Source organism: Equus przewalskii, chromosome 30, assembly GCF_037783145.1.
Source record: "Equus przewalskii isolate Varuska chromosome 30, EquPr2, whole genome shotgun sequence".
Lineage (NCBI taxonomy): Eukaryota > Metazoa > Chordata > Mammalia > Perissodactyla > Equidae > Equus > Equus przewalskii.
Window position 1 is genome coordinate 11,073,616 of NC_091860.1, and position 26,410 is coordinate 11,100,025.

Below are 26,410 nucleotides of genomic sequence, written 5' to 3' on the forward strand. Positions count from 1 at the left end.
AGTCTCTAGAAGTCATCAGTCTGTACCTACAAGGACTCCTCATATTTTCTGAACAGGCGGCACTTTAATTTCTACAAATACAGTAAATTAGACCCCTTGTATCAGTCAGAGTTCAGTTGCAGAGAACTGAACTGACTTCAGCTAGTTCAGGCCAAAATGGATGTATTAAATGGCTTTCAGAATCATTGGGCTGAATTTTCACTGTAGAATTGGGATACTACCGCACCCATTTGACCAGGAGGAATCTTACTGCCACTCTGGCCAGCTGTGACTCCAGACCCAGGCTGCCTGGAGCAGGAAGCTGCTGGTAGGTACTCTCGCAGAGCCAGGGCACACCCGTGCCCTCAGAACTAGAAAGATGGACGCCTTAGACCCCGACTCTCGATGCTATCAAGGCAGAGACGATGCCCTGAGACCTTGGCAAATGATGCTAAAGAAAACCCAGGAGCCTCCACAAATGCTTTGGTTCCTACCTTGTGGAACCCAGCACATTTGATATTCCAGAATGAGTCTGCTTTCCAGTCTCTGAAGTAAGTGTAGGCACCCTAGGAGGAGGTTGGAGTGGACAATGCCTGTCAGCTGCCATATGCACCCACTCCATCCACTTGGTGCCTGTGCTAGAGAAAATACTCTGACCTTTTCTTTGACAGCCCTAAAAAGGTCAGGAATGTGCCCCAACCTATTGATCTACTACGAGACTCTCTCCTGTAAATTTTTACATTACGTTTTAATGGCTACTAGTACTTAGGAAAACAGATTTCATAAATGTTTCACTTATTCTATAGAGCAATACTGCTTTTCATTTTTCTGAAATGTATTTCTTTCTTAACTATTCAATGGTGTTACTTAACCCCATATCTCTAGCTGCAGCACTGAAAGGTTTTACTCCACAATCAGACAATCTAATATGAGTCTTCCAGTCTTTGCCTCTAAACCTTCTTGGCTTTCCACTCGGTGGATGGAGGTTTCTTCAATCCTTTGCCCTAACCTTCTACCCACTCTTATGCGTAGGGAAGATTCTGGAAACCATGAACCTTCTTTCCTTAAATCCCTGTTACAGAACGATCACCATCATTGTTACCACCTTGGAATAAAAGAACAGCCACATAGATACTTATCAATTCACATGCATTGGGAAGTTCTCCCTCAATTAGCCTAAAATCCTCTTGAGCCATTTAAAATCATTCTTGCTTATTGAGTGGGAACACTTAAGAGGAAATTTGTTACGGAAATGGCAGCACCTCTGGCAGCTGGGCTGGTAAGGGAGGTCTCCATTCTAAAGCCAACCATTCAGAACACGGTCAACAAAGGCATCTGGCTGCCTCCAGAAGGAAGCTGCTGCCCCTGGTCTTGTTTTCACATAAGTTTTATTTTTAAATTCCTGAGGGCACACGGAAGGGTGGGAACAGCTTGTGGCTACCCTCTCCCCAATGCTGGCCGCACAGCAGCAAGACACCAGCCCCTGGCCACATTCGCATTCCAGACAAGCATTTATAAGACAGCGATGATGAAAAGCAAAAGACTCCATCATGAAGACCCAGACCTAACATCAGTGGGACAATTTTTTTTTCAAGATTTTTATTCTTCCTTTTTCTTCCCAAATACCCCAGGGTACATAGTTGTATATTTTTAGTTGTGGGTCCTTCTAGTTGTAGCACGTGGGATGTGGCCTCAGTGTGGCCTGATGAGAGGTGCCACGTCCTGGCCCAGGATTTGAACCAGCGAAACCCTGGGCCGCGGAAGCGGAGCGTGAGAACTTAACAACTCGGCCACCGGGCTGGCCCTAGTGGGGCAATTTTTCACAGAAATTATTTCTAAAGCCAAACTCTGCTGCAAAGCGGCTTTTACTTTATTTTGTAGATTTCCTTTCTCCCAATGGCCTCCATTTGCACTGAGACGGAGAAGGAGCAACGGCATAAATTCCACTGAGAAGAATTTCGTGCGGGCTCCGGGAGGGTGGAGCCGGCAGGGAGCCCATCGCTCTGCAGAAGTGAAGATTCAGAGGTGGGCAATCCTTGGGACCTGGTCATGTTATAAATCAGAGCCGCCCAGCAAACTCCTTTCTTTACCTTTCTGCTTTGTAAACCTCCAAGAAGGGCTAGTTGGCCCCCAACATCAGAAAGGACTGCTGTGCTCTGCGGTCACTTGGTCCTGCCTGCAGTCTCAGAATGCCTCTCCCAAATAAGAAGCTTACATCCCGCACGCAGGACAGCATCTAAGGGAGAATATTACACAGGCACCAGCGATGGCTAGCTTCTCGGTGCTAAAAGATGGCTTCCTGCCCTCCCTTCTCTGTCCTCCGTGTCTTCTAACAGCCTCTGCGAAATGCACCATGCCCAGCCTCCCTGCGCTCCTCCCATCCCCCAAATACGCAAAACTAATAGAAAGGAGGAATTAGTCAAGTGGAAAAGTGATTAAGCAGGCAGGTTTATCTCCAAGCACAGCCTGCCTGAAGCGAGGGGAAGTTTCATCCCCTCCAGGGAGCAGGAGAGGATTGAGGATTCTGTCCAGCGGGCGCTCCGCCCTCAGGGCGCCCCGGTCTCCCCCTCAGCCCTGCGCGAACTGGGAAAGGCCTGAGGGACAGAGTGCGCATGTGCAGAAGAGTAGCTGGGGCTCTGACCTTTCCCACTCCGGCCTCATTCCGGGCTCTGTGGCTGGAGGCCACACCGATGGTATGTGACATTCCCGGGGTGACACGCAGGGCAGCCACTGGGGTCAGGGGAGTGAGGCATTCTCCTCGGGTGTAAAATTTAAGGCGCCCCCCCCCAAAACTCAGTAATCAAGATTAAATAATATTTCAATATAATATTTTTTAAAATGCAAAATCCACGATGAACAAACTAGCAAAATTTTAAATAAAGACAGGATCAACAAGGTTTCAGAGGAGATCTTAAAATTCTGAGGATTAAGATAAAATGACAACGTACAGATCCTAAAAGAAAACCGGAGCTTCCAGATGGCACCAATAGTGGATTTGCAGGAGGTCACAGCTCAGGCTCCAACCTGGCAGCCTCTGAGCCCTGGAGTCAGAGCTCCGCTTCTCTGCCTGCCACCAAGGGCTGCTCCTGACCCAGGTTCTCTGGGGACACTGCTCTTCCCAGGAGCCCGGGTCTGCGTGTGAAATAAAGACAGGCATACGGGGATTTTCCCGAACACTGAGCAAGGCTCTGGCAGGGACATTGTGTTTAGATTCCCCCTGACTCGCACTTTCCTGTTTATTTCCCATCGCAGCTTAACTGCATCACGCCCCAAGGCCTGGTGCGACCGGGCAGACATTCCCAAATCGGCCACAAGGAGGCGGTCAAGGGCAGCGCCCAGTGCCAGCCTGATTTTCTGGAACCAGGGCTCCCCGCGCTTGGGCAAACTTCTGGTTTCTCTCCTTTCCTCTCCCAGTGTTCCTTTGTTTCCATCCAGGAGTTGTGAAAATCACAGACCGAAAAGCCCCTCATGGAGCTGGAAGAAGAAGCACCTCGGATGCATTTTTTAATCTGCTGTGACTCAGCACTCGCCAGAACTTCACAGCAAGGTGTGCTCAGAGTGAAACCGAGCGTTTTGCAGAAGTGCAGCCACCGCCTGAGAGAACACTAGCCACCCTCAGCAATTCCTAGGGCAAGAATGCCACCGGATGCTGCCGCCTCTGTGCCCAGAGCTCGCTTCCTGAACGCTGCCAGTATCTCGGTGCACTGCCAACCGCGCTTGGCTGCAGGGGAAATTCCTGCCTGCAAGACAAAGGGTCCATTCTCCAGCAGGCTCAATAGTCTCCAGGTAGGGGGGAAGGCGCAGAGGCGTTTATTCTTATCTTCATTTTCTTTCTCAAAGCACAGGCTATCTTTACGGAGACCTGAACCTCACTCATTTCCTGCAGAGCACAAAGGAGAAATTCCACTCCTTGGCTGGCTCCTGCACTCATGCCTCAAGCCAGAATGGGGCTAAGAGAGCACAGGACTCGGTAATCCAGATGGAAAGCCCCAGCCTGCTGTGGATAGTGGGGAAGCTGTCATCTTGACACTGCTCCCTATACACTGGCCCAGTATGCTCCGTGGGTGTACACGTCCCCACGCGTCCCTGTGCCTTCATTTGAAAACAGGGCCAATAGGAACTGGAGGCCTAGATTCCCACTTCTGCCATTTAATTAACTATTGACCTTAAAAAAAAGGAAAAAAAGCTTATTTTTCTGTGTTTTTTTCTTTTATTGGTAAAATGAGGGACCCTGGAGGACTAAGCTAAGACGAAGTATACCACATTTCATGTTAAAAATTAATATTGATCATGAAAATGATAATAGGGTTTTTTTAAGGACAGCTAGGTCAATGTCTGAACCCAGTCTGCTCTGAGGAAACAAAATCAGGATTCCACCCCACATCTTTCTTCTCTTTTCTTCTTCAAGCAAGCACCTGCTACATTTTAGGAGGCAGAACTGAGCCATCTTCTGCAGGGGCCAGACCCTGAAGCCTTTTGTGGGTTGACCCTGTTCCTGTCCTCTCCTGCCCCTAACCTGAATTGTCTGCAAACACAGGTACCGAGTTGGAACCTTGAGATGGCAGGTTAAGGGTATGAAGCACCAGCCCAGTGGGCAGAGAGGTCAAAACCCTCATGACCTGTACATTTTATTAAAGGGCCAGAAAAAGAAAAAGCAGAGCAGGGTAGAAAGTGAATATCCCATATGAGAAAGCAAATGGTAACTGGTAAGGCAGAAAGAATCCTCCTGCTTTTCTTAAAAGCTCGTTAGAAGGAAAATCTATGTTAACAGGGGCCAAGCCCCTCCATCCTTTTGTGTGGTGGGGAGAACAGCCCCGTGTTTGTGGCTTTCATTGCCTGTCATGGGGGTGTTGGCCACGTTGCACCTGTTTTTTTCTGGAGCCATTCATATCCTTCCCCGAGACTGTCAGACATGGGGCTGGTGCGAACCCACATCATAGGGCTCAAACCCCAACTGCTCAGGCTTCTGGGACTTCGGAGGAGGTTCCTGAGAAACGAGGCTCATTCTTGCGGTCTGTCCCTCATTATTCCCTATATCAGGAACATAGGCAAGCACTACTAGCCTTTTGCTGGAGCGGCTCACCCCTGCCAGTTCTGAACGTGCCCAGCCCCTAAGACAGCTTGGACCAGCTGCATCCTCACTGCTTGATGTTACATCAATGAAGTTTCCGAGTACTTGCATTAATTACAAATCAAGATCGAATTAACAGAACAACTATAAAAACACACACGAGGTAATAAAGGGGCATCGGAAACTACCTTCTGAAGCTTACCTAGAGATCTTTCTTTCGTCTGGTTGGTCGACCTCACCACCGGAAGGCTGGCTCGAGTCCGGCTGCCTCTGGAAAAAGGACTTGGAGCGTCTCCCTCAGACATGGCTTCCAAGGAATCAACAGACGCCTCTGATAAATGCTCGACCGTGTCGCCCAAATTGGGAGGTTGGGGACTGTGAGACAGTTTGGGGCTTCTTGTCTGCAAAAAGCATTTGAAAGAAAGTGGGAAAACAGACTATTATTAATGATGCTAAAAATATTTTCAATGCCATCAAGGTGTGCCAATCTGGAAAAACAATATGGCAGGGAAGGAAGTCCATCAGAAGGACTGGATGTAGAGAACTAAAGACCCAGTGGGTCACAGGATCGGTTGTGAAAGTTATTGAAAAAGATCTGTTGTCCCTGAGCATTCCACTGAGATTTTTATCACTGGACATCTACTGTACAAATGCGATTTCACGCGAGGAGTTGAGGACAAGCCACATTATAAGAAAGAAGGATGGCAAATCAATTCCTTGAGCTAGACAAATTCTAACAGCAGTTATGGCAACAGATGGAACTGCGCGCATTTATATATCCCTAAGTGGACACTGCACTCACGCCAGAGTACACTAAACACATCCAGTTCTTTAAAGGCTTTATCAAGACTGTCTCCAAATTCAGTAAACTAAAATTGTGAGGGAGATATTTATATCACAGTTGAATTTTTTCTTTTGAGGCAGAAATCCCATGGGTCAGATTATGTCTGGTTTGGTCATTACTTCCTTTGCCAATCAGCAGCAAGTATCGATAACAACTTACCCACACAAGCACACCACCTCATTGGGTTTCTCTCTTAGTTATCTATACTGTAATAGCAGGGGATTGGATATGTAAATGCTCATCATCTATTAGTCAATACCATTCCATGAACATAGACTACTGGTTGAGCATTGTGGGAGATTTGGAAAAATAGACAACATGTTGCTGATGTCAAAGAGTTGCAGAACTAATTGGTGAAATTAGTGAAGGACAGCAAGTAATACAAGATCGTGTATAATTATGAACCGTGTGGTACATCCATTCATCCTTTCAACAGACACCTATTGAGCATCTACTATGTTCTAGGACCTAAGCTAGGTCCTGGGGATAGAACGATGCACAAAACAGACGTGATCCTGCCCTCCTGGTGCTTACAGTCTAGTCAGGGGACAGACACTGAAGACCGATTAAAAGTGCAATGAGCGTGTGTAGCCCAGATTGGCGAGGGGGTGTACACGGGTGGACAGTTGGAAAAGCACGTAATCTGGGATCTTCAGGAAGAGGGTAGCTGGGAGGAGGGAGCGACCAGAGGGTAGGGATGAAGAGAGAGAAAGGCATTCCAGGTGGAGGGGACAGCATGTGCAAAGTCCCTGAAGTCGAAGGAAGTGACTAACACTGGAGGCTGCGTGGGGCTGGAGTCAGGCAAAGACCAGCTCACACACAGCCTGGGAGTCAGGGTGAGAATTCTCAATTTGGCTCTAAGGCACCAGAAGGCCATGGAAGTATTTTAGGCAGGGAAAGGAGGGAGGGGGCAGGATCAGAAGCATTTTTTAGAAGATCACTTGAGCTATCGTATGAAGATAGATTATACTGTGGAAGGTCAGAGAAAGGGAGTCAGCGAAACTGGGGGGATTAGGCTGAATGAATGCATTATCTCAGCTTTTCCCTCTCCCTCTGTCTGCCCCCGGCCTTGCATGACGTGATTCCAGGCACCTTCCAGAAGGCACACTGAGCTGAATTAATCAGGCAGGTGAATTTTCTCTAAGATGCCAAAGGTGCCGACGGGCAGGTCGTGGGATAAACGCAGTCCCTGGGAGCCACTTTTTTGGTTTGTTTACATTCCTTAATTTCCTTTAAGTCTTCCTAAGGATGCCAGAGCATCTTGAAGCACCAGGCACTGAACTCTCAAAGCAGGAGCAGCTTCCTGGGCGTCCAGCCCGTGCAGCCCCACCCTTAAAAGGATTCCGTGCTCAGTTTCATGCTCGGCTACGGCTGCCTTGAAATTCTTAACCATTTTTGGAACAAGGTCCACTGGAAATGATGTAGCCAGCCCCGCCTCCGCTTCGGCTACAGAGCTCTTTCAGACATGATGCCCCAGCTGTGCCTGAGCCTCTAGGGGGAGCCTTTGAGGGTGGGATGACTAGCTTCTTTCCTCTCTTTCTTGCTAGAAGTACAAGGACATCCCTCTTGACAGCAGTACTATTGCATTATCCAGACACTGCACCTTGCTCTGCCTCTCAGGACCTTTCCATAGGGGGTAAGAGGAATAAAGTCAGCACATAGTCCCCTGTACCCCCTTAAGTGCCAGATGTGGCATTGGGGAGGTGTCTAATCTGGGTGTTCCACAGGAATCTCTCAGCTCAGATTACATGCCAATATCAAGGCCAGAAAGGACACCCATTAACAGTTAAATTCTCTCTTCGGGTTACTTTTGCTGTGCAAGCTCTCCAAGTGGTTTATCCCTAGATTTATTTTTCATAAAGTCTGCTTCTGTTACAGAGATTGGCACCCTTTAAGAATATTATTTCACTAGAAAAATCAACCCTAAATCGCTTCCCAGCTCACCAAGATTTACATAAATTCATACAGTCTTCAAGGAAGTAGCAATCTGGTTACTCTGTTCAGCAGAATATCAAGCTAAGATGTCCTCATCCTTGACTTAAAAAAAGGACGCATTTAGTTTAGCAAAACAGCCGAGAAATAATATGACTCAAAGTAACATGGCTACATTTAAAACCTCTGCTGTTTGGTCATCTTTGCAACCTACAGCAGACATGACCCATTTGATGAGTTGTCATTTTCCATTGCAAAAGGCAGTAATCCTTGAAGAAAATCAAAATCAAATTTCTATTTCTTGTTCAGGGTCACCGTGGTGGTAGTATATATAAAAATAAAGATGTAAGGGCTAAATCTTGTTTTTAAACTTCCTATAACAGCTACTCAGTTCTAAATATAAGCTCCTCTTGTTTTTATGTCACTCGCTTTCTCACTGCAAACCATCATTTCATATTAACAATCTCCTCACAAGGTACCCTCCCCTCAGATGCCAGCTTGCTGCTGAGACATCATTTAGTGCAGAGAAAAGACAATGGAAATTGCTGATACTAATATCAGATACCCTGTGATTTGATCTATGGAAAAAAAAAGTCAAAAAGCCTTTGGAACAGAGACTCAGTACTCAGCAGTGCTAGGCTCTGGGGATTAGAAGTGCTGAAGGTGGTTCTTGAACTCATAATGCATTTAAGGTGCATTTTGGGGTCAAGGATAATATACATGTAACCGTTGGATAAGAAGAGCTAAGAGGTGTGTCAGGGTGACAGCGCAGGGCAGAAGGGTTTGGGGGAATAGCTGCTGACATTGAAGGGTGGGTCGGGGGGGAGCTAAGGGAGGGATGAGGAAGAGCAATGGGATGATGCCCTGAGCTGAGTCACTCACCCATGTTCTCTGGTCTTCGTGCACTCAGGGACAAGGAGGAGAAGGTGGGACAAATGCCGGCCTCGAAAGGAGTCTCTCCCCTGACCCCTGCACACAATCTGAGGCATGGGAGCCTGAAGTCTTTCTCTGCTCTCTCAACTGAGCTAACGTCATCCAAAAGCAGCTGAGTACCAAGTTATCTCTTTTTACAGGCAACCTCGTGATGGGATCATGCCTCCTGTAAGCTTCTCCAGTAATACTGAATACGTGGAGAAGTTCTACTTTTATTATTCGACTTGACACTTAGCCATCTTTGAAAGAGTTCCTGGCCCCTAAACAATGTCCCGCTTCTCTGAGCAATTCCTCTCTGCGCACATGGATAAGCCCCCAAAGCCCCATGTCCCATATCAAGGGTGAGTGTACATCACAGCTTCCCTGGGATGGTCCTGCTTTGCACCTGCAGTCCTGGTGAAATTAGCAAGACTAACCCCTTTTCACTCTCAAGTGTATACTGGTTTGAGCAACAAAGTGTATGATAACCCACTCCCAGCCCAGTCTCAGTTGATTGGACCAATCAGTAGCCACCTGATCTTGGCTGAACCAATCATATTCTTACCCCTGGAAATGCAGACCTGGGATGGAGGAGCTATGAATCAGTGTCTTTTGAGAACTTGAACTGGGAGGTCGTATGAAGCTGTGGCTGAAATGGTCAGGGAACGTGAAACAGATAGAGAAGAGTACAGAGAAAGGATGAAGCAGATCTGCATAGGAAAACGGAGACGAGAGATCCCCAAGGCCACAATGGGAGAACCCGAAAGATAAAGAAAAGAGCTACCTGTGCCCCTGGGCGTCCCAGTTCCTGATTCCAGTACACTGTGAGGCCCTTCTGATTAATTCCTTCCAATCAATTCCATTTTTGTTCTTAAACTAGTTTTGACTCTGCGCCTTGCAAGTAAACCATCACTGACAAAGAGCAACTGTAACAGCAACCCTGCCTAGGCTGCTATGGGCTCTCAGGTTCATGATGTTAGCAATACCCATGGAGAAAGCGAAACTCTCCAGAGCATTAGTTTCCATTATTTTCTATTTCATAGATTAAATTTTCTTTAAAAAAATTATGGGGGAGGGTACAATATAGGGTTAAGATTTTATTTTGCAAAGTTTGAGGCATCCAAAAATGCCCTTTCTATTGAAAGTATCACTCTCTGTGGTATCATTATTACCATGAGAAAGGAAAGATATTTTAATGCCAAAAAGAGGGAAGCAGGATACTGGCACAATTTCAGATTTGGCCTAATAAAAAAATCTTTACGTTGGGGCCGGCCCCATGGCCGAGTGGTTGAGTTCGCACTCCGCTTCCTCGGCCTGGGGTTTCGCTGGTTAGAGTTCTGGGTGCAGACAGGGCACTGCTCAACAGGCCATGCTGGGGCGGTGTCCCGCATGCCACAGCTAGAAGGACCCACAACTGGAAATATACAACTATGTACTGGGGCGCTTTAGGGAGAAAAAGGAAAAATAAAATCTTTTTTAAAAAAAAGTCTTTATGTTGAGAGTTATTGTTCTCATTTTGGGCTCAGGTGAAGCCTGTTTTTGGTCATGCATTGTCTACAGAGTGGCGTTTGGATCCTCTTCCCTAAGTTGCTGAGTGGAGAAGTGCCCCTAACTAGAGAAGATGCATGAAGCAGGGGATGGTGGAGATGCTCTCTGAGCCACCTGAGCAGGACTCAAGGATGGGGAAGGCTGGATTTCCCTTGGTGCTTCACAGAGATCCATGACACCAACCAATCTCTCTCTGTTTCCATCACAACCTTCTGGAAGTTTCTCCAAATCATCACATGACCCCCAAACCTAAAGCCCAATGGGAAGTCCTTTGGGGTCGTGCAGGAAGGGGTAGTCTGGGTAACAAGCCCATCTGAACCTCACTTGTCCCTTCTGGTCTTCTTTTCTTCAAAGAGGGCTTTTGATCACCTAGAGACACTAGAGTAACAGGCTTCCTGCAGATCCCCCCTCTGCTTCATCTGCAACACGTGCAGACCAGCTCTCTAGAAGGATTCTCTTCCTAATGAAGAGGTGAGAGAAGAGAGAAAGGGACAAACAAATTGAGTGCCTCTGCACTGTGCTAGGTGACACTGTTTAACCCTTATGCAACTTCATCATTCTCGCTCCCATTGAGAAAACAAATCATGGGAGCAGCTTGCCCAAAATTCTAGCAAGTGAAGGAACTGGGATCGAGCCTGCAGGATTCCAGAGCTGACACTCAGGGGTAAGGTCATTTAACCAGGAGTGTGGAGATGCTGGTGCTAGTCAGCTTCTACCAAAAACTGGGCAACATACAACCTCACTAAGTCACAGTCTTCTCATCCGTAAGACCAGAGGGTGAACTAGTTGGTAGTTAATCCTTTCAGGACTAAAACTGTATAACCCTAAGATATACATAAAGAAGAAAAAATCATGTCACCCAGAAAACTTTACTGAGACTTCCTCAAATTATTGACCCTACAGCACTTGCTCTATAGAAATAAGTAGCTAGTTAGAACTAAGATCTAGTTTTCTGCATTTACATCCTCAAGTGCATGCAACATAGTTGCACAGCATTAATTTTTAAAAGACTGCTGTGCTTGCATTTTATCATCATGAACAAGTATTGGCTGAAATGTTCACCATGAGCCTGATGATGTACCAGGGGGTCAAATTTATTCTCGTTCTTTACAATGCTGTTGTATTTGGAGACTAAAGCCAAAGAGAAAAGAAAGGTAGAGCTAGAGGCATTGATGATGTTTCTTCATTCCCATTTTTAAGCCCTAAATTGAAATGCCCAGGTCCAGAAAATAAAACCTGCAAATGGAGCTTTTCGTAATACGCTAACTGTCGGGAACGGTGGGGTGTCTGGTTAGCCAGTGTGTACACTGTGCCTCGGATTATGTTACATTTTGAAAAGAAAACTCGACGTTGCCTTACTGAAGTCTTACTTCATCCTAATTAAAGCCCAGTCTGCCACAGAGAATTTGGAAATAGAGTAAAGCTTCCCGCACGCAAATATGTTCAGAATGACTCATTAACCAAGTACTCATTAATTGACGTGGTTCATTTAATCATGACAGTCAGACACGTCAACCCCATTTCTTGCACTCATGAAGCTTTTAACTCAAAATTTCAGTCAAAATTCTGACTTCAACCAAAGAAAACTTTCCAGTTCAAAAGATTCAAAGAGCAAGATATCAGAAATTAAACAAGGGACCATACCGAGACATTAGTTTCCTCCACCATTCCTGCTCCACAATCCTCTAGCATCAGAAGAATTAGCAAATTGTCACTAGGAAGGTTTAAGCTTCTAAATTTGCCTATAGAGTCCTTTCTAGAACCACAATTCTCCTCGTTTCCAAAGTCTAAAACCTATGCTGGCTTTGGGTCTGCGGATGGGAAGAAAGACAAAGAGCCCTCCTAAGGCATACCCGCTTTCCATCCCACCTCCCATCCTTAATAAACCCATCCCAGGTGGCCACATCAACCGAGATCCTCTCCCTTTGGGCCGGCCACCTGCCATTCTCAGGTGAGTCCTAGGACCATCAGCCAGGTGTGCTTCTGCAGCAGTGGGCCCTGGTCCCCACATGGCTTTTTGGCTGCTTCTCACAACTTCTGTGGCTGATGGCCAATCTGGGGAATAGACTAAGCACATCTGTGGTTCTAGAAATGGAAGATTTATGTAAGAAGTGCAATACAAATTTAAGAGAGATTGTACTTAGTTTTATAACACTTACGAAACTTTTGAGTGGGCCTGATGCTAAAGACTTAGAGGAGAAGATCAGCTTTTGTTTTTAATAGAAAACTTGGGTGCAAGCTCTAAAAAGTCCTGCTGGTAATACAGACACACAACTGAGTGTCCAGTGTGTATCTGGGCACTTCATGTGAGCAGTCTGTGGACACATGCCAGGTTTACTGGTAACCAGGAACTTCTGGGCTTTACAGCGAGAAGGATGTATATGTACCAAACCCCATTCTAATGCCAATTTCCAACTGTGCATATCTGAGATCCTCATAGAGACTTACATTTAGCTCTGAAAATTAGTATTTCCCTTCCCCAGCTTGGACAAAGGCGAAGCATTTTCTCTGGGATTTATTTTGATGAATTATCCTTGATAAGCTCAGTTTGTTCCCTATTTCTTCAAGGGTACGATTTCAACCCCTTCCTCCCTCTTTCCACCCAAAGAGTACCCAGACATTTTTCATGATTTTCACCTGTGCAAACAGAGAGATGTTTGGTCTGGTGTAAAATCAGATGATTCAGCAGCTGAGCAAAGTACAACCGTGTCTTTTGTTTCCACATTTTCCTTCACTGTGTGTATTACTTCATTATCAGATCAGAAAGATGACAAGGGGGTGATGCCAAGTAGTCACTGCCCCTTGCCTCCCTGTCTAGAGATGGCCACAAGCATACATGCGGTGAGGCAGGCACTGCAATGAGCCGAGAGAGCTGAGTGGGACCCCTCTGCCAACCCACTCTTGCCATGCAAAGCCCCATCTTACAGATGCCAAGGAAGAAATGACAAGGACACCTCTTTGCAGAAAAGGATGCTTTCTCATTATGTAAAGAAGCAGTATAGTACACAGATCCTCTGTTTTGAGTTGTTCACGTGTCAGATTAATCTTTTGAGATATTATTAATTTATCTTGTCCTCATAGTTGTCAGCAACAAAAACAAAAAAATTATGGAACATCTCTCCTATCACCCCAACTTTCTGGGAAAACTGCCAAGCATTTGTGTTCTAAGGTCTTCCTGGGGAGAAGGGCTGTTAACGGTGTCCTTATGCTATAGAGGCCACCCTGAAGACCTTCTCCCTAGATTGGCCTTAGAAGGTAAAGGCATTTGGAAAATGAATCTGGAGGTGGCCGCCAGAATGGGAGAGGAGGGATGTTGCTAACTGGGCAGGAAGAGGGGGTGAATGGTTTTCCAGGGCCAGGAAGAGGATGCTAGTTTTGTTGGTGGTGAGGTGATGGTGACAGTGTTCTTGAATCGTTGACACCCAGATTCCATTTACAAGGAGTGGCCTCTTCCCCCCAAGGAGGAAGGATGTGTGACATGCTTACAGCGGCTGAAACTGGGTGCCCAAGCTTGAGAGGCTTGGCAGAGAGTCCCACAAGCCCACTGCAACAGACAGCATGGGAGGCCATTTGCTGAGTCCTAGGAGACCAACAGGGCCTGCCCAGTTCTATGGACTAGACACACTCCCTTGGATTTCTTTTTTTTGGAGGCGGGGGGTGGTAAAGAAGATTGGCCCTGAGCTAACCTCTGTTGCCAATCTTCCTCCTCCCCCCCCCGCCAAAGCCCTAGTACATAGTTGTATATCCTGGTTGTAAATCCTTCTAGGTCTTCTATGTGGGACGCAGCCACAGCACAGCCTGATGAGCAGTGTGTAGGTCTGTGCCCAGGATCCGAACTGGCGAACCCTGGGCCGCCGAAGTGGAGCACGTGAGCTTAACACCACCAGGCCAGACCCCTTAGGATTTCTTAATGACCCCCAAGTAATGAGAACAAAATTTTCAATAGTTGCTGAAGACAAGCCAGATTAATTAGATTTGCAAAAATTTAAAAAGTGATACTTCCTGTACTAGAATGTCAGGGACAAAATGTGTACCTATTACACCTTTAATAGAATAAACAAAATCTAGAAACGACTTAGAAGACCAGTTAACAAATTACAATGTAGTCATACTATGGAATACTAGGTAATCAGAATCAAGATTTTTTAAGGATTTTTTTTCATAATTTAAATGGAGGCAACACTCAAATACTAGCACTGATTTTCTTTATAAGAGATATTTATGAGCGACATGCTTTTTTCTTTATTTCTCCAAAATGAGAATATATTATGTTCGCAAATCAGGAAATGACTGAATAAACATATTTTCAAAGAGTGGATCAGGGGAAAGGTAAACTTTCTCACAAAATCTAGAAAGATTCTTGTTGATGGCGACCTGAAAATACTCATGCCCATTCCTGTCTTCTCATGTGTATTCCAGATGATTAAACACCAGGTAAAAAGATTTGTCCTTATACACGGCCCCTGAAATGAGGACACAAATTTTAGGAAAACACAGGAAGGAAGACCCATTTTCATTTTCATGCAATGCAAAATTTTGCAGGAATCCAGAATTGCATGGACTTCCAATTCCAAAAACGATACAGTTAAGAAAGAAAAGCCAGGCCTGGTGGCACAGCAGTTAAGTTCCCACACTCTGCTTCGGCGGCCTGGGGTTCGCAGGTTCAGATCCCGGGTACAGACCTACGCACCGCTCATCAAACCATGCTGTGGCAGGTGTCCCACATATAAAATAGAGGAAGATGGGCACAGATGTTAGCTCAGGGCCAATCTTCCTCAGCAAAAAGAGGAGGATTGGCAGCAGATGTTAGTTCAGGGCTAACTGTCCTCAACAAAAAAAAAAAGAAAGAAGAGGCAAAGGTCATCAAATAATTTTGGACACGCAGATTATGCACTTCACCTTCTAAAGAGACAGACTCTCATATCTGTAGTTCTGATACCATCACAGTAACTTAATTTTAAGGCTGTTAAAATTACAGTTGTCCTTGTTTTTTCCTTTAACTGGTTTGGCTGTGCCTCGAGGAGCAGCTGAAGCCTGCTGGCCTGCAGACAGAGGGTGGGCCCCTCACCAGGTCAGCATGCAGGGCTGCCTTCTCCACTTCTGGGAATAGATGTCAACCTGCCACCTGTCCACCTGGTGTCCTACCTGTAACATGACACAGACTTGCTTCTGAAATAGCACCTTGAACTTGCTGCTCTGACTTCCCTCCAAAGCCAGGATGAGATAAAGGCTACTGAAAGAAGATAAGGCCTAGCCTGCCACCCTCTCTCTTTCGCATCCTTCCATCAACTCAGAAAGTTACACATCAGCAAGTTCCCAATCTGGAGCTCGGGAACTTAGCCCCCCACCCACTTCACCCAATTCAGACACTGCAGCTCCTGCAAGTATTATTTAGTGTTGTGTTTTCCTCTTGAAGGAATTGACACAAAATAAAAGGTCAGATTAAGAATACTGCTGTTTTCTTGTTGACCCTGTCTATTATGTCAATTGATTGATGTCCCTTTTACGAAAGCATGAACAAACAATGTTTCCTTTAGAATTTAAAACAAGGAAAATAATTTTGCTTCATAAAGGAGTAACAAGTACTACTTTGTCTTATAATGAGTACAGTTGCGTGTCGCTTAACGACGGGGACACATTCTGAGAAACACATTGTTAGGTGATTTTGTTATGCGAACATCACAGAGTGTCCTCACACAAACCTCCATCGTGTAGCCTACTACACACGTAGGCTGTATAGTACTAATCTTATGGGACCACTGTCGTAAACGCGGTCCGTCATTGACTGAAACGTCGTTATGGGGTGCATGACTGTGTATAAAATATCCTGTATATCAGAAAGGTCGAAGTTAAATTTAATGTTCAAGCCAATCATAGTTAGCTATATTTGTAGATTTGTTTCCTCTTCCTACGAGGTTTCACGGCTTGACTTTTAGTTAATCCACCTTCAGGTAGATGTCTCTTTATTGCAAGCTACCTTGACTCAATCAGTCTCTTTATTTTTGAAACAAGAAGATGAGCATTATAAACAAACCAACAGTTTCACAGGCTTTGGCTCCCACAGTCCTCACTGGGAGAGGCTGGAGCAAGGCAGCGGATGCCTTTGCAATTCAGAGAGCCAGGAATGCACTTAAAAGCTTCAGAAGAAAAGGTGTCCCTGTGAGGACTGCTGTTATTACAGCGATGAAAGGAAACGGACCTGCTTGCAGGCTTTGAAATTTCAAGCAAAATACAACCAGCACAACACTTAGCGCTAAATATGCACCTTAGACGACCTCTGAACAAAAGCCGTGATTAAGCTCATCCCTGTGGCCCAGACTTCAGTTCTTTCTGGAGAGGATGTGGGGGCCCCAGGCCAGGGGTGGTGTCCCCAGAGCTTAACCGCATTGTTGTGAAACCAAAGAGGCTCTTCCTGGTAGCAGAGGCCCCCTCCCTAGGCATCGTGGGAGATGTGAGGACATCCATCCCACCCCCCAGAGCGAAGGCGCCACAGAGAGCTGGGTCACAGAGGATACTGTGGGGCCCGAGGCCGCCAAGGCTCCGGTGCTTGTAGCCAGACCCTCTCCAGACATCGGAGGAGTAGAGTTTGCTGTTACTTTCAAACTCACATTTCCAAAAACATGCACCCTCCCTACACCCCGCTTCCCACAACCACCATCCCAATTTCACTGGAGTGATTTTCAAATGAAAAAACACCTTGCGAAAGTTCCAACTAGCTTTTCAGGCCCAAGTTTCTCCTTTCTTCTAGTCCTGCTAGAGGAAAGAATACCAGCATTTGGAGAGATGGAAGGAAGACAAGATTTAGAATGAGAGGATTTTACTCTCCTTTTTTTTTTTTTTGGTGAGAAGATAGCCCTGAGCTACCATCTGGGCCAGTCTCCCTCTATATTATATGTGGGATGCCACCACAGCGTGGCTTGATGAGCAGAGTGTAGGTCTGCACCTGGGATCCCAACCCACAAACCCCAGGCTGCCAAAGCAGAGCGTGTGAATTTAACCACTACACCACTGGGCTAGCCCCATGACTTAACTCTTTTTATCAGGCTATTCTTACACAATGCAGACTCCAGTCCTGCCATGCGCTGACACTGTGACCTCATAGGAAATCTCTGTGAACCTTAGTTCTCACTTTTATCAAAGAATCAGAATATCTACTTGATATAGTTGTAGTGAGGAGAAAAAGTGCACAGGAATTTGTCAACTGTAAATGACGTGAAGTGTGTAGTGACCTTTCGGTAGAACCATTCTCTTTAGGGTGGTTCTAGGGGGCTTGGCTCCCTACTGCACTCCTCACTGTGTCCACCTTGCCCGAAGTTGGTAAATGGTCACCTCCAACTTCAAAACAGAGAATTTGACATCCACAGCCGCTCTGAGAGTTACTCCCTTCCCAGAGGGGAGAAAGAACACCTTCTATTTCCAACGCTAACTTTCATCTCCTTCCTTCTCCAAAAAACACCACTGTCACAGTAACTTGCGTATAAATGCTTAAAAAGAACCTTGAAAAATTTCTCAAATATCCCATTATTTGCTGAGATGCCAAAAAATAAAAAAAAGTCAGGCCTGAGAATTTATTTGTTTCAAACATAAGGAAAAAAGGAATAGTAAGGAGGACCCCAGACTCTGTACTTTTGATAACGGAAAATCCCACATCATCATGTCAAATCTCTGTTCCAAAATTAGAAAGGAAGAGTTAATGGCAGTGTATCGAGTTGTAGGGAAGAACTCCTCATGACGTTCTTTTCCCTTCCTGCCTTTCTATTTAGTGCACAGTGTGTGTGCAAGGCAATCATAAAGATGCCTCTATCTGGCATGAATTATACGAATGTGAAAACAATTAAGAACTCCTAGAGAAAACTGAAGGTGCCCGGCCCAGCAGAATTGAGATGGCGCAGGGCATGACGGTGATTCTCTGTAGTATGTCTACACAACTTTTACCTCTGTGTCGATTTGTTTGGGCAGGAGCTTTCCCATTTGAGCTTATTATTCTTAAAAAAAGATCAAAGAGACTGAATATAAAGAAAGAAAAGCCCAAGAGGTCAGTGTGGTCACTGAAGACCGACCGAATGGGAAAGAAGTCACCTTTGTACAAAAGCCAGGTTGCTGGATGCTTCGGAAGCACAGGATGGTTCAGGCCTCACGGAAAAGACCACACGTTCTGCCCTGTGCATGCTCAGGAGACGATACAGAAACAGTCCATGGTCAGGGCACAAGAGGTGTGTGCCAAAGGGTCAGTTGGTACAGGTGTCCAAAGTTAAGCCAAGGGATTGGAAACTCGCCCCACTCCCTTCCAGGTTTATCCTGACCTCTTAAGAACCAGAGGGCATTGAGAATTACGGGCAAATAAAAAATATGTGGAAAACTGACTCTGAGGCCAGGCTGCCTGGAGTCCAGTCCCAAGTCTGTTACTTACTAGCTCTGTGGCCTTGGGCAGGTTACTTAACTTCTCTGTGCCTCAGTTTCCTCATTTTTAAAATGAGACCACAGTACACCTACCTCATGAGGTGGCTGAGAGAAGTTAATACTCGTAAAGCGCTTAGAACAGTGCCTGGCGCATAGTAAGTTCTATATAAACGTGTTCATTCCCATCATTTTTAGTATTAAGATATATGCCAGGAAAACGATCTGGACCAGATATTGGGTTTACTGGAACTGAGTGGAGGAGGAGTCACAGAGCTCTGAGACTGTTCGAATGATGTAGGCTTCTACTTTACTTCCACGACTGTTCTGCCCTGAGTCAGCTGGCGAGGACGGAGTCTCCCGTTAGACAGCCCCACTCCTCAGACGACGGAGCAGAGGCCTCTGACTCACTGCCTCATGACTGTGGATTCCACAACGCAATTTGTGGGAAGTCAAGGAAATATTTCGAAGCAAGCATGCAATTAGTGCTCAGTGTAATATTAACTCTCACAGTTTAAAAACGATGCACGTGTTTCAGAAGGCTGCAAGCGTCTGGCTTTGCCAGGTTTAAATCAGGGCTTGGGGTAGACAGGGAAACGTCCAGGCCATCTGGTTTAGTGGCTGACACTGATTAGAATGTCACACGCGGTTGAGAAAAAGGCACGAGGTGAGGAGCAACCCAATGCAGAGAAAGAAAAGGTAGAGTACTAACTCGCTGGGATGACTCAATTTTCATCAAGTACCTTTGAATGTCAAGTTCTGCCTGAAGAGAGATCAGCATGCACTGCAAAGCCTGTGTGGCAGGAGAAAAAGAGAGAGAGAAATAGAAAAGAAAAAGGGTGAAAACATGAATAGAAAAAGAATAGCTGGACCCAATGGACCATCTATTCGTTCATGATGACAATGTGGCACAGGTGACCCCCTCCCCTCAAAGAAGGGAAGGATGGTGGCAGTTCCATCCTTATGTTATAGAGAGAAACGCTGAAAGCAAGTCCCGCCTGGCAACGAGTTTTCCCCAAAATATCCTGCCACAGGAGAATCTCAATTCACCTTGTTGTCCGAGAATATGTCACACTGGCCTATTGTCCTGAGGTTGTCCCAAGGCTGCAGGGCAGTTACCGGAACCAGAAGAAAATACCTTCCTTAGTCAGAATGCAGTCTGGTGGCAAGCCCCAGCCTGCCATCTTGCTTTGGGCTGCTCTCCAAAGACAGGCCTGTGACACAGTGCTCTGTGTCTGTGCTTTGCCACATAGGATGACAAGAGTTTTTTATGACTAGACCCAATGTGTATACTTACAGGAACAGAAGATCAGAATCACAATTCAGGAAAGAAACTCTGACACCTGAACCTGGCTGACCCTGGAGAATGCCTTCAGTTTACTATGCGTACTGTGCCAGTATTTAAATACTTCAATTCCTGGGCTGGCCTGGTGGTGCAGTTGGTTAAGTTCTCATGTCCCACTTTAGCAGCCTGGGATTCGCCAGTTCAGATCCTGGGTGTAGACCTACGCACTGCTTGACAAGCCATGCTGTGGCAGGCATCCCACATATAAAGCAGAGGAAGATAGGCACAGATGATAGGTCAGGGCCAGTCTTCCTTAGCAAAAAGAGGAGGGCTAATCTTCCTCAAAAAAATAAATAAATAAATAAATAAATATTTCAATTCTTTTTGATCCACCGACTAATTTTTGGACTTTATTATTATTATTATTATTATTATTATTATTATTATTATTTGCTGAAGAAGATTCACCCTGAACTAACATCTACTGCCAATCTTTCTCTATTTTGTATGTGGGTCACTGCCACAGCATGGTTGCTGATGAGTGGTGTAGGTGCATGCTCAGGAACTGAACCTGGGCCACTGAAGCAGAGCTCACCAAACTTAACCACTAGGCCACGGGGCTTTGTTTTTTAAAAAATCATAGTGGGAAGATATTTTTGTGTTTTAAGAAAACAAAATTTTCATAATCTCCATGAAAGAAGAATGACTTATTCTTGCATCCAAAATCAGCCAATGAGAATTGAAAGCAGGATCTCAAAGAGATATTTATGCACCCATGTTCATACAACATTATTCACAACGGCCAAGAGGGAGAAGCACCCCTAATGTCCATCAACAGATGAGCAGATAAACAAAACATGGTATATACATATAGTAGAATATTATTCAGCCTTAAAAAGGAGTCCTGTCACATGCTACAACATGAACAAACCTTGAGAACATTATGCAAAGTGAAAAAAGCCAGTCACAAAAAGCCAAATAATGCAGGAGTCCACTTCTGTGAGGTACCTAGAGTAGACAATGCATAGTGACAGAAAGTAGAATGGTGGGTGCCAGGGGTGGGCGGTGGAGGGGAAGGGGGAGTTATGGTCTAAGGCATACAGAGTTTCAATTCTGCAATATGAAAAGAGTTCTGGGGATGGGTTGCACAACAATGCAAAGGTATTTAACACCACTGAACTGTACACTTAAAAATGGTTAGCATGGTAGGTTTATGCCCTTCATATTTTACCACAATGAAAAAGAAAAAAACAGGAAAATAATCAGCCAATGAGATGTTATGACTTGGCAGCTGACTTCATATATTACTGCACATGCATATAGATGTGTCCATATGGATGACCGACAGACGCAGAGGCCCTAAATACCATCAAAACTGAATCTGAAATATCCATGATCCATACCACCATTATGGATGCAGATATAGGCATATATATAAAATATGTGTGTTTCTTTTATTTCTGAGTAACTTTATATTATTCGGATGCTAGTCTCACACACTTATCAGACATGAATCTCCACAAGACAAAGATCACCGGAATACAGAGGGCCATATCCAAAAGCCCAAAAGCCAACAGACAGGCCTCCAGACAAGAACCATACTGAAATATTCTACCCAGAATGCACTTAGGAGTTAAAAAAGAGGAAAAGAACTCGCAAGGACTTTTAAGAGAAAAGGGGAGTGACACCGTTAGAAGAGCTATTAGCTAGACTGACCTCATAAGAGCCCTTTTCGAGGTGAATATATTCTCGCTAGAAAGACGAGCGTTGCTGTAGGGCCTCCAATTCTCCTGCTCCGAGTTTTACAGGCTTCATCGACTATGAAGGACATATCTCAGAGCCCCGGAGGTGCGCGATAAATAAAAGTGCAAGATAAAAACAGGATGAGAGATGTGAGGTGCTGCCGTGGACAGGCAAGGGGAAAAAGGATACAGAGAATCAGTTTCCATCCCCAGGCGACGGGGAATAAAACGGGCTGAGGGCAGAGAACCCAGGGGAGACAGCCCTGCAGAAACAACAGCAAATGGAGGGGTTGGAGGAGATTGGCCCCCTGACGACAAGGCTGCCAGGAGGGGCGGAGACCACAAGCTCTCTCTGCAAGGCGATGCTCAGCAGAGGAACCTACAACAAGAATAGAATACCTGGACACAATGGGACAAGGAAGTCGCTAAAACAACTGCTTTAGGTAAGAATCATCTGAAAGTCAAGAAAGTAGGGGCTACGTGCACCCCTATGTTCATTGCAGCATTGTTCACAATAGCCAAGACTTGGAAACAGACTAAGTGCCCACTGATGGATGAATGGATAAAGAAGCTGTGGTATACATATACAATGGAATACTACTCAGCCAGAAAAATGGTGAAATCGTGCCATCTGTGACAACATAGGTGGACTTTGACGGTATTATGCTAAGTGAAATAAGTCAGACAGAAAAGAGAATTATCTTGTGACTCCACTCATATGTGCAAGACAAACAAACAAACAAACACAGATGCAGAGAACAGACTGGTGGTTGCTAGAGGGAAGGGAGATGGGAGGAGGGCGAAAGGGTTAAAAAAGCACGTATATATGGGGGCTGGCCCCGTGGCCGAGTGGTTAAGTTCACACGCTCCGCTGCAGGCGGCCCAGTGTTTCGTTGGTTCGAATCCTGGGCGCGGACATGGCACTGCTCATCAGACCACGCTGAGGCAGCGTCCCACATGCCACAACTAGAAGGATCCACAACAAAGAATATACAACTATGTACTGGGGGGCTTTGGGGAGAAAAAGGAAAAAATAAAATCTTTAAAAAAAAAAAGCACATACATATGGTGATGGATGGCAACTAGACTTTTGTGGTGAACATGATGTAGTCTATACAGAAGTTGAAACATCACGATATGGACCTGAAATTTATATAATATTATAAACCAACATCAGCTCAAAAGAAAAGACAATAGGAACAAGAGAAAGACACGAGTGGTCAGAACCTTCAAACTTGGAGCACTGGCTGCATCTTTCTCTATGTTCACTGACTGAGGTCAAGAAAACACAGAAGCAGGAAGCGTCTCCCAGCATCAGAGCAGGAGGGACCGCGGGTGCTGGAGAGGCAGGCGGTCCTTCTCAGAGATCCATGGCTCCTACAGAGAAAGGGCTTCAGAACTCGAGGCCACAGGAACATCAGCCTTCATCGTGACAGATAAATTTTCTCAGGATTACAAAATTAAACTCACAGAAAGACTTTTCACTTCTCAGCAGTCTCCATCTGCGTGGAAACTGTTTTGAACCCCACAGATTTTGAGCCCTCTGGTAAGAACGCAGAGAAAGAAAACTGGATTTCCTTAGGCCACTCACATACTCCTGTTAAATCAAGTGTGTAGAACTTCCAAGACTGATTTATGGATTTGACTCTAAAATAGAAAATTATTCCTAAAAAAATAAGAGTGGGTGGGAAAGGAGCTGTGTGTTTCCGAGTCACTTCAGAGAATTATACTGATGATCAAGTAGTTTATCCATATATCGAGGCTGCAGCAAGATGAAGAGAGAATAACAGAAAATGCAAGACTTGCCACCTCAAGGAAACAGCTGGAGCAGCAAAAATAATAATGCATAAAAATTAAACAGAAGGACACTTCGATTATTTCAAAGACTACACATAAATCCAATGGCTCTCATAAGAGGAAAACGGCAAAGAGAAACAACAGATGTTGCCGTTATACTGAAGGGTACTTGAGATCTCTTTGAAAGGTTAAGTGTGGCAGGAATCTTTGGAAAACAGGTTCAAAATTTCCTTCCTAAGGATGAAGACAATGCTGAGGAGCCTGAAAAGAGCCGATGGGGAATAGCACACATCAGGTAAATGTCCACTGCACAGATGTGGCACAGAGAACCACAAACAAAAAGCAAACATACGGTATTTATAACAGCGAACGATGAGCAATATTTATTTTCTTTCTTTCGCTATGTCTCTCTCTGAGTTTTCTATAACACAGATGACAATATAAAAAGAAAAGAGTGTTGTTAAAGGTGGCAAGACTGAAATGTAGGTCTCTAGTGAACAATGAGAGAAACTGTAAGGAACACTGCAAACTGTTAAAATGTACAAACGCACAGAAGGTTCTGGTTCTGTTCAGAAATGGAAGATTTTCTGATATCACTTTACCTCTAGCAACTTTTGACTATTTGGGAGCAATTTAATCAGTTTGAAGACTAACTGTGGTTAAAGAAAATGCATTCAGGGAAAAATTATAAGATCTAGTGGCAACACGTCTATATTAGGAGTCCTTAGAGTTTGTAATTAGACAGCAATCATGGAGTCGTCCACCGTATCTTCTTCTAACATGGAGATCTAATTGCCAGAGCCTTCACCGAGATTTTCATCCATGTTTCTAAATTTATGGAAGCAGATTTCCTGTTCCTCCTCTCTTACTGTCAACCTTCTTGTTCTTTATTCTACAAATGCAGAATTATCAGTATTAGTTTCCACTTAGTTCAAGATTCAAGGAGTATAAAGTGCTATTTTTATCAAATTCCCGAAAACCTACTGTCTCCTTGCTTTTTTTTTTTCCTTCTCCCCAGAGCCCCCCAGTACATAGTTGTATATTCTTGGCTGTAGGTCCCTCTGGTTGCCCTATGTGAGACTCTGCCTCAGCCTGGCCTGATAAGAGGCGCCATGTCCATGCCCAGAACCGGAACAGGCGAAACCCTGGGCCGCTGAAGTGGAGCATGCGCACTCAACACTTGGCCACGGGGTCGGCCCCTCCTTGCATTTGAAATCACATAACAGCTAGTTAATTTCCTTATCTGTAAGGTGGGGACAATAATAGTATTTACTTCACAAGGCTGTTGTGAGTATTCAATGAGACAAATGCAGGTAAATCATGATGCACAATTCCTGGCACTGAGTAAGAATGCAAATAAATGTTAGAAACGTGAAGACAAAAAAATGCATTCTTGAAAAGATGCTTTGCTTTAACAAATAACCAGGCAATAAATACCAAATGCTTTAAAACTTTGCCTACCCTTTTGATTCAGCCATTCTATTCGGTGCAACTGACTTTAAGGAAATAATCTATAACAATCCACAAGGATGTACACAATGAAACCAATCAAACTAAGCAGCCACTAACAATGATGAAGAAGCTGACTCTGTAACAACACATAATGAAGTTCACACATCCAAGTCAGTGGAAAAAAATCATGTTAGAAAAAACGGTACGTGTTTGGTTTTCTCTGAATCTATTTGCCTAGAAAAAAATAAGATATACACCAAAATGTTAATCCATGTGGGTCATGAGATCGTAAATGATTCTTTTAGTCTTTATCTGTTCTTTCTAGCACTTCTAGAACACACATGGACTACTTTTGTAATAAAAAAATATTTTTAAACGTCACCTGGGATTTGGCATCAAATTATTTGTGGTTGCTTTTCCGATTCGTTTCTACCTCCAATAAAACTTAGCATTGAGTATGATATAAATAGCTACTGATGAGTTTAAAACAAGATTTTATTCATTTGGAGGCTTAAGAATGAGAAGAACAATAAGATCGTATCTAAATGCATAGCCTCTTTATCATTTGTAATCTCGGCGTTTTTTTCTCACGTTGATTATGGATCAGTTGCACCACGAGGGGGCGCCTTGAACTTAGCAAGTACAGCAGGACAGCCTGGCGTGATGGAAGCAGCTGAAATCGCAAACCGGGGAGGAAACAAGATGCGCTCCACACTGACTGCTTTGAGTCAATCCTCATCCCCTTCAGTATGCCTCCCCGAGTCCTTTGTGCAGCCCGCTTCGGCTGTAGGTAACCAGTCTGTGCAAAAACTGCAGTGGGCTGACCGCATGTGTCATTAACACCAAACACAGAAGGGAGAGAGTTGATTCCGCAAGTCTAATAGATTTAATAAAGTTGCCATTGAAGAGACAGAAATCAGCAGCTCCTGTGATGCAAAACTAAAGAACACGACAAAAACAAATTTTGAGGAAATCGTCTCAGAAGCAATTCTATCCTAAAGAGACACATCTATCAGTAACTTGGGGACCAAAGAAATTTCAGGTTATTTGGGATAAAAAGAAAAAAAGATACTCAACTGAGAAACCCAATTGTAGTATAACTCCTTTTCTAAGAATGTTTAAAATATTAAAGATGGAATAACATTAGGTAGCCTTGTGAGACTTTGTAAGTCACGCTAAGATTTATAATTGATATAACAACAATCTTAAAATGAAGGATGGGGTTGGCCTGGTTGTGTAGTGGTTGAGTTCGTGCACTCCGCTTGCACAGCCTGGGGTTCGCAGGTTCGGATCCCCTTCACAGACCAGCACTGCTCATCAGGCCACACTGTGGCAGCATCCCACATAAAGTAGAGGAAGATTGGCACAGATGTTAGCTCAAGGACAATCTTCTTTAAGCAAAAAGAAGAGGACTGGCAACAGATGTTAGCTCAGGCCTAATCTTCCTGACA

The 26,410-nt window shown here is 44.8% G+C and overlaps 1 protein-coding gene across 35 annotated transcripts in view; it reads right to left on the reverse strand.

The window, feature by feature from the left end:
- Nucleotides 1-26,410, reverse strand: part of KIAA1217 (KIAA1217 ortholog) — a 705,985-nt gene that overhangs the window by 139,438 nt on the left and 540,137 nt on the right. For 32 of the 35 annotated variants that reach the window (XM_070601047.1, XM_070601015.1, XM_070601011.1 and 29 more), the window contains one exon: nucleotides 5,253-5,451. In XM_070601047.1, coding sequence (XP_070457148.1) covers nucleotides 5,253-5,451 — 199 coding nt within the window. Of the gene's footprint in view, nucleotides 1-5,252; nucleotides 5,452-19,395; nucleotides 19,477-26,410 lie in introns of all 35 variants that reach the window. The other 3 variants (XM_070601008.1, XM_070601009.1, XM_070600998.1) reach the window with 1 other exon arrangement.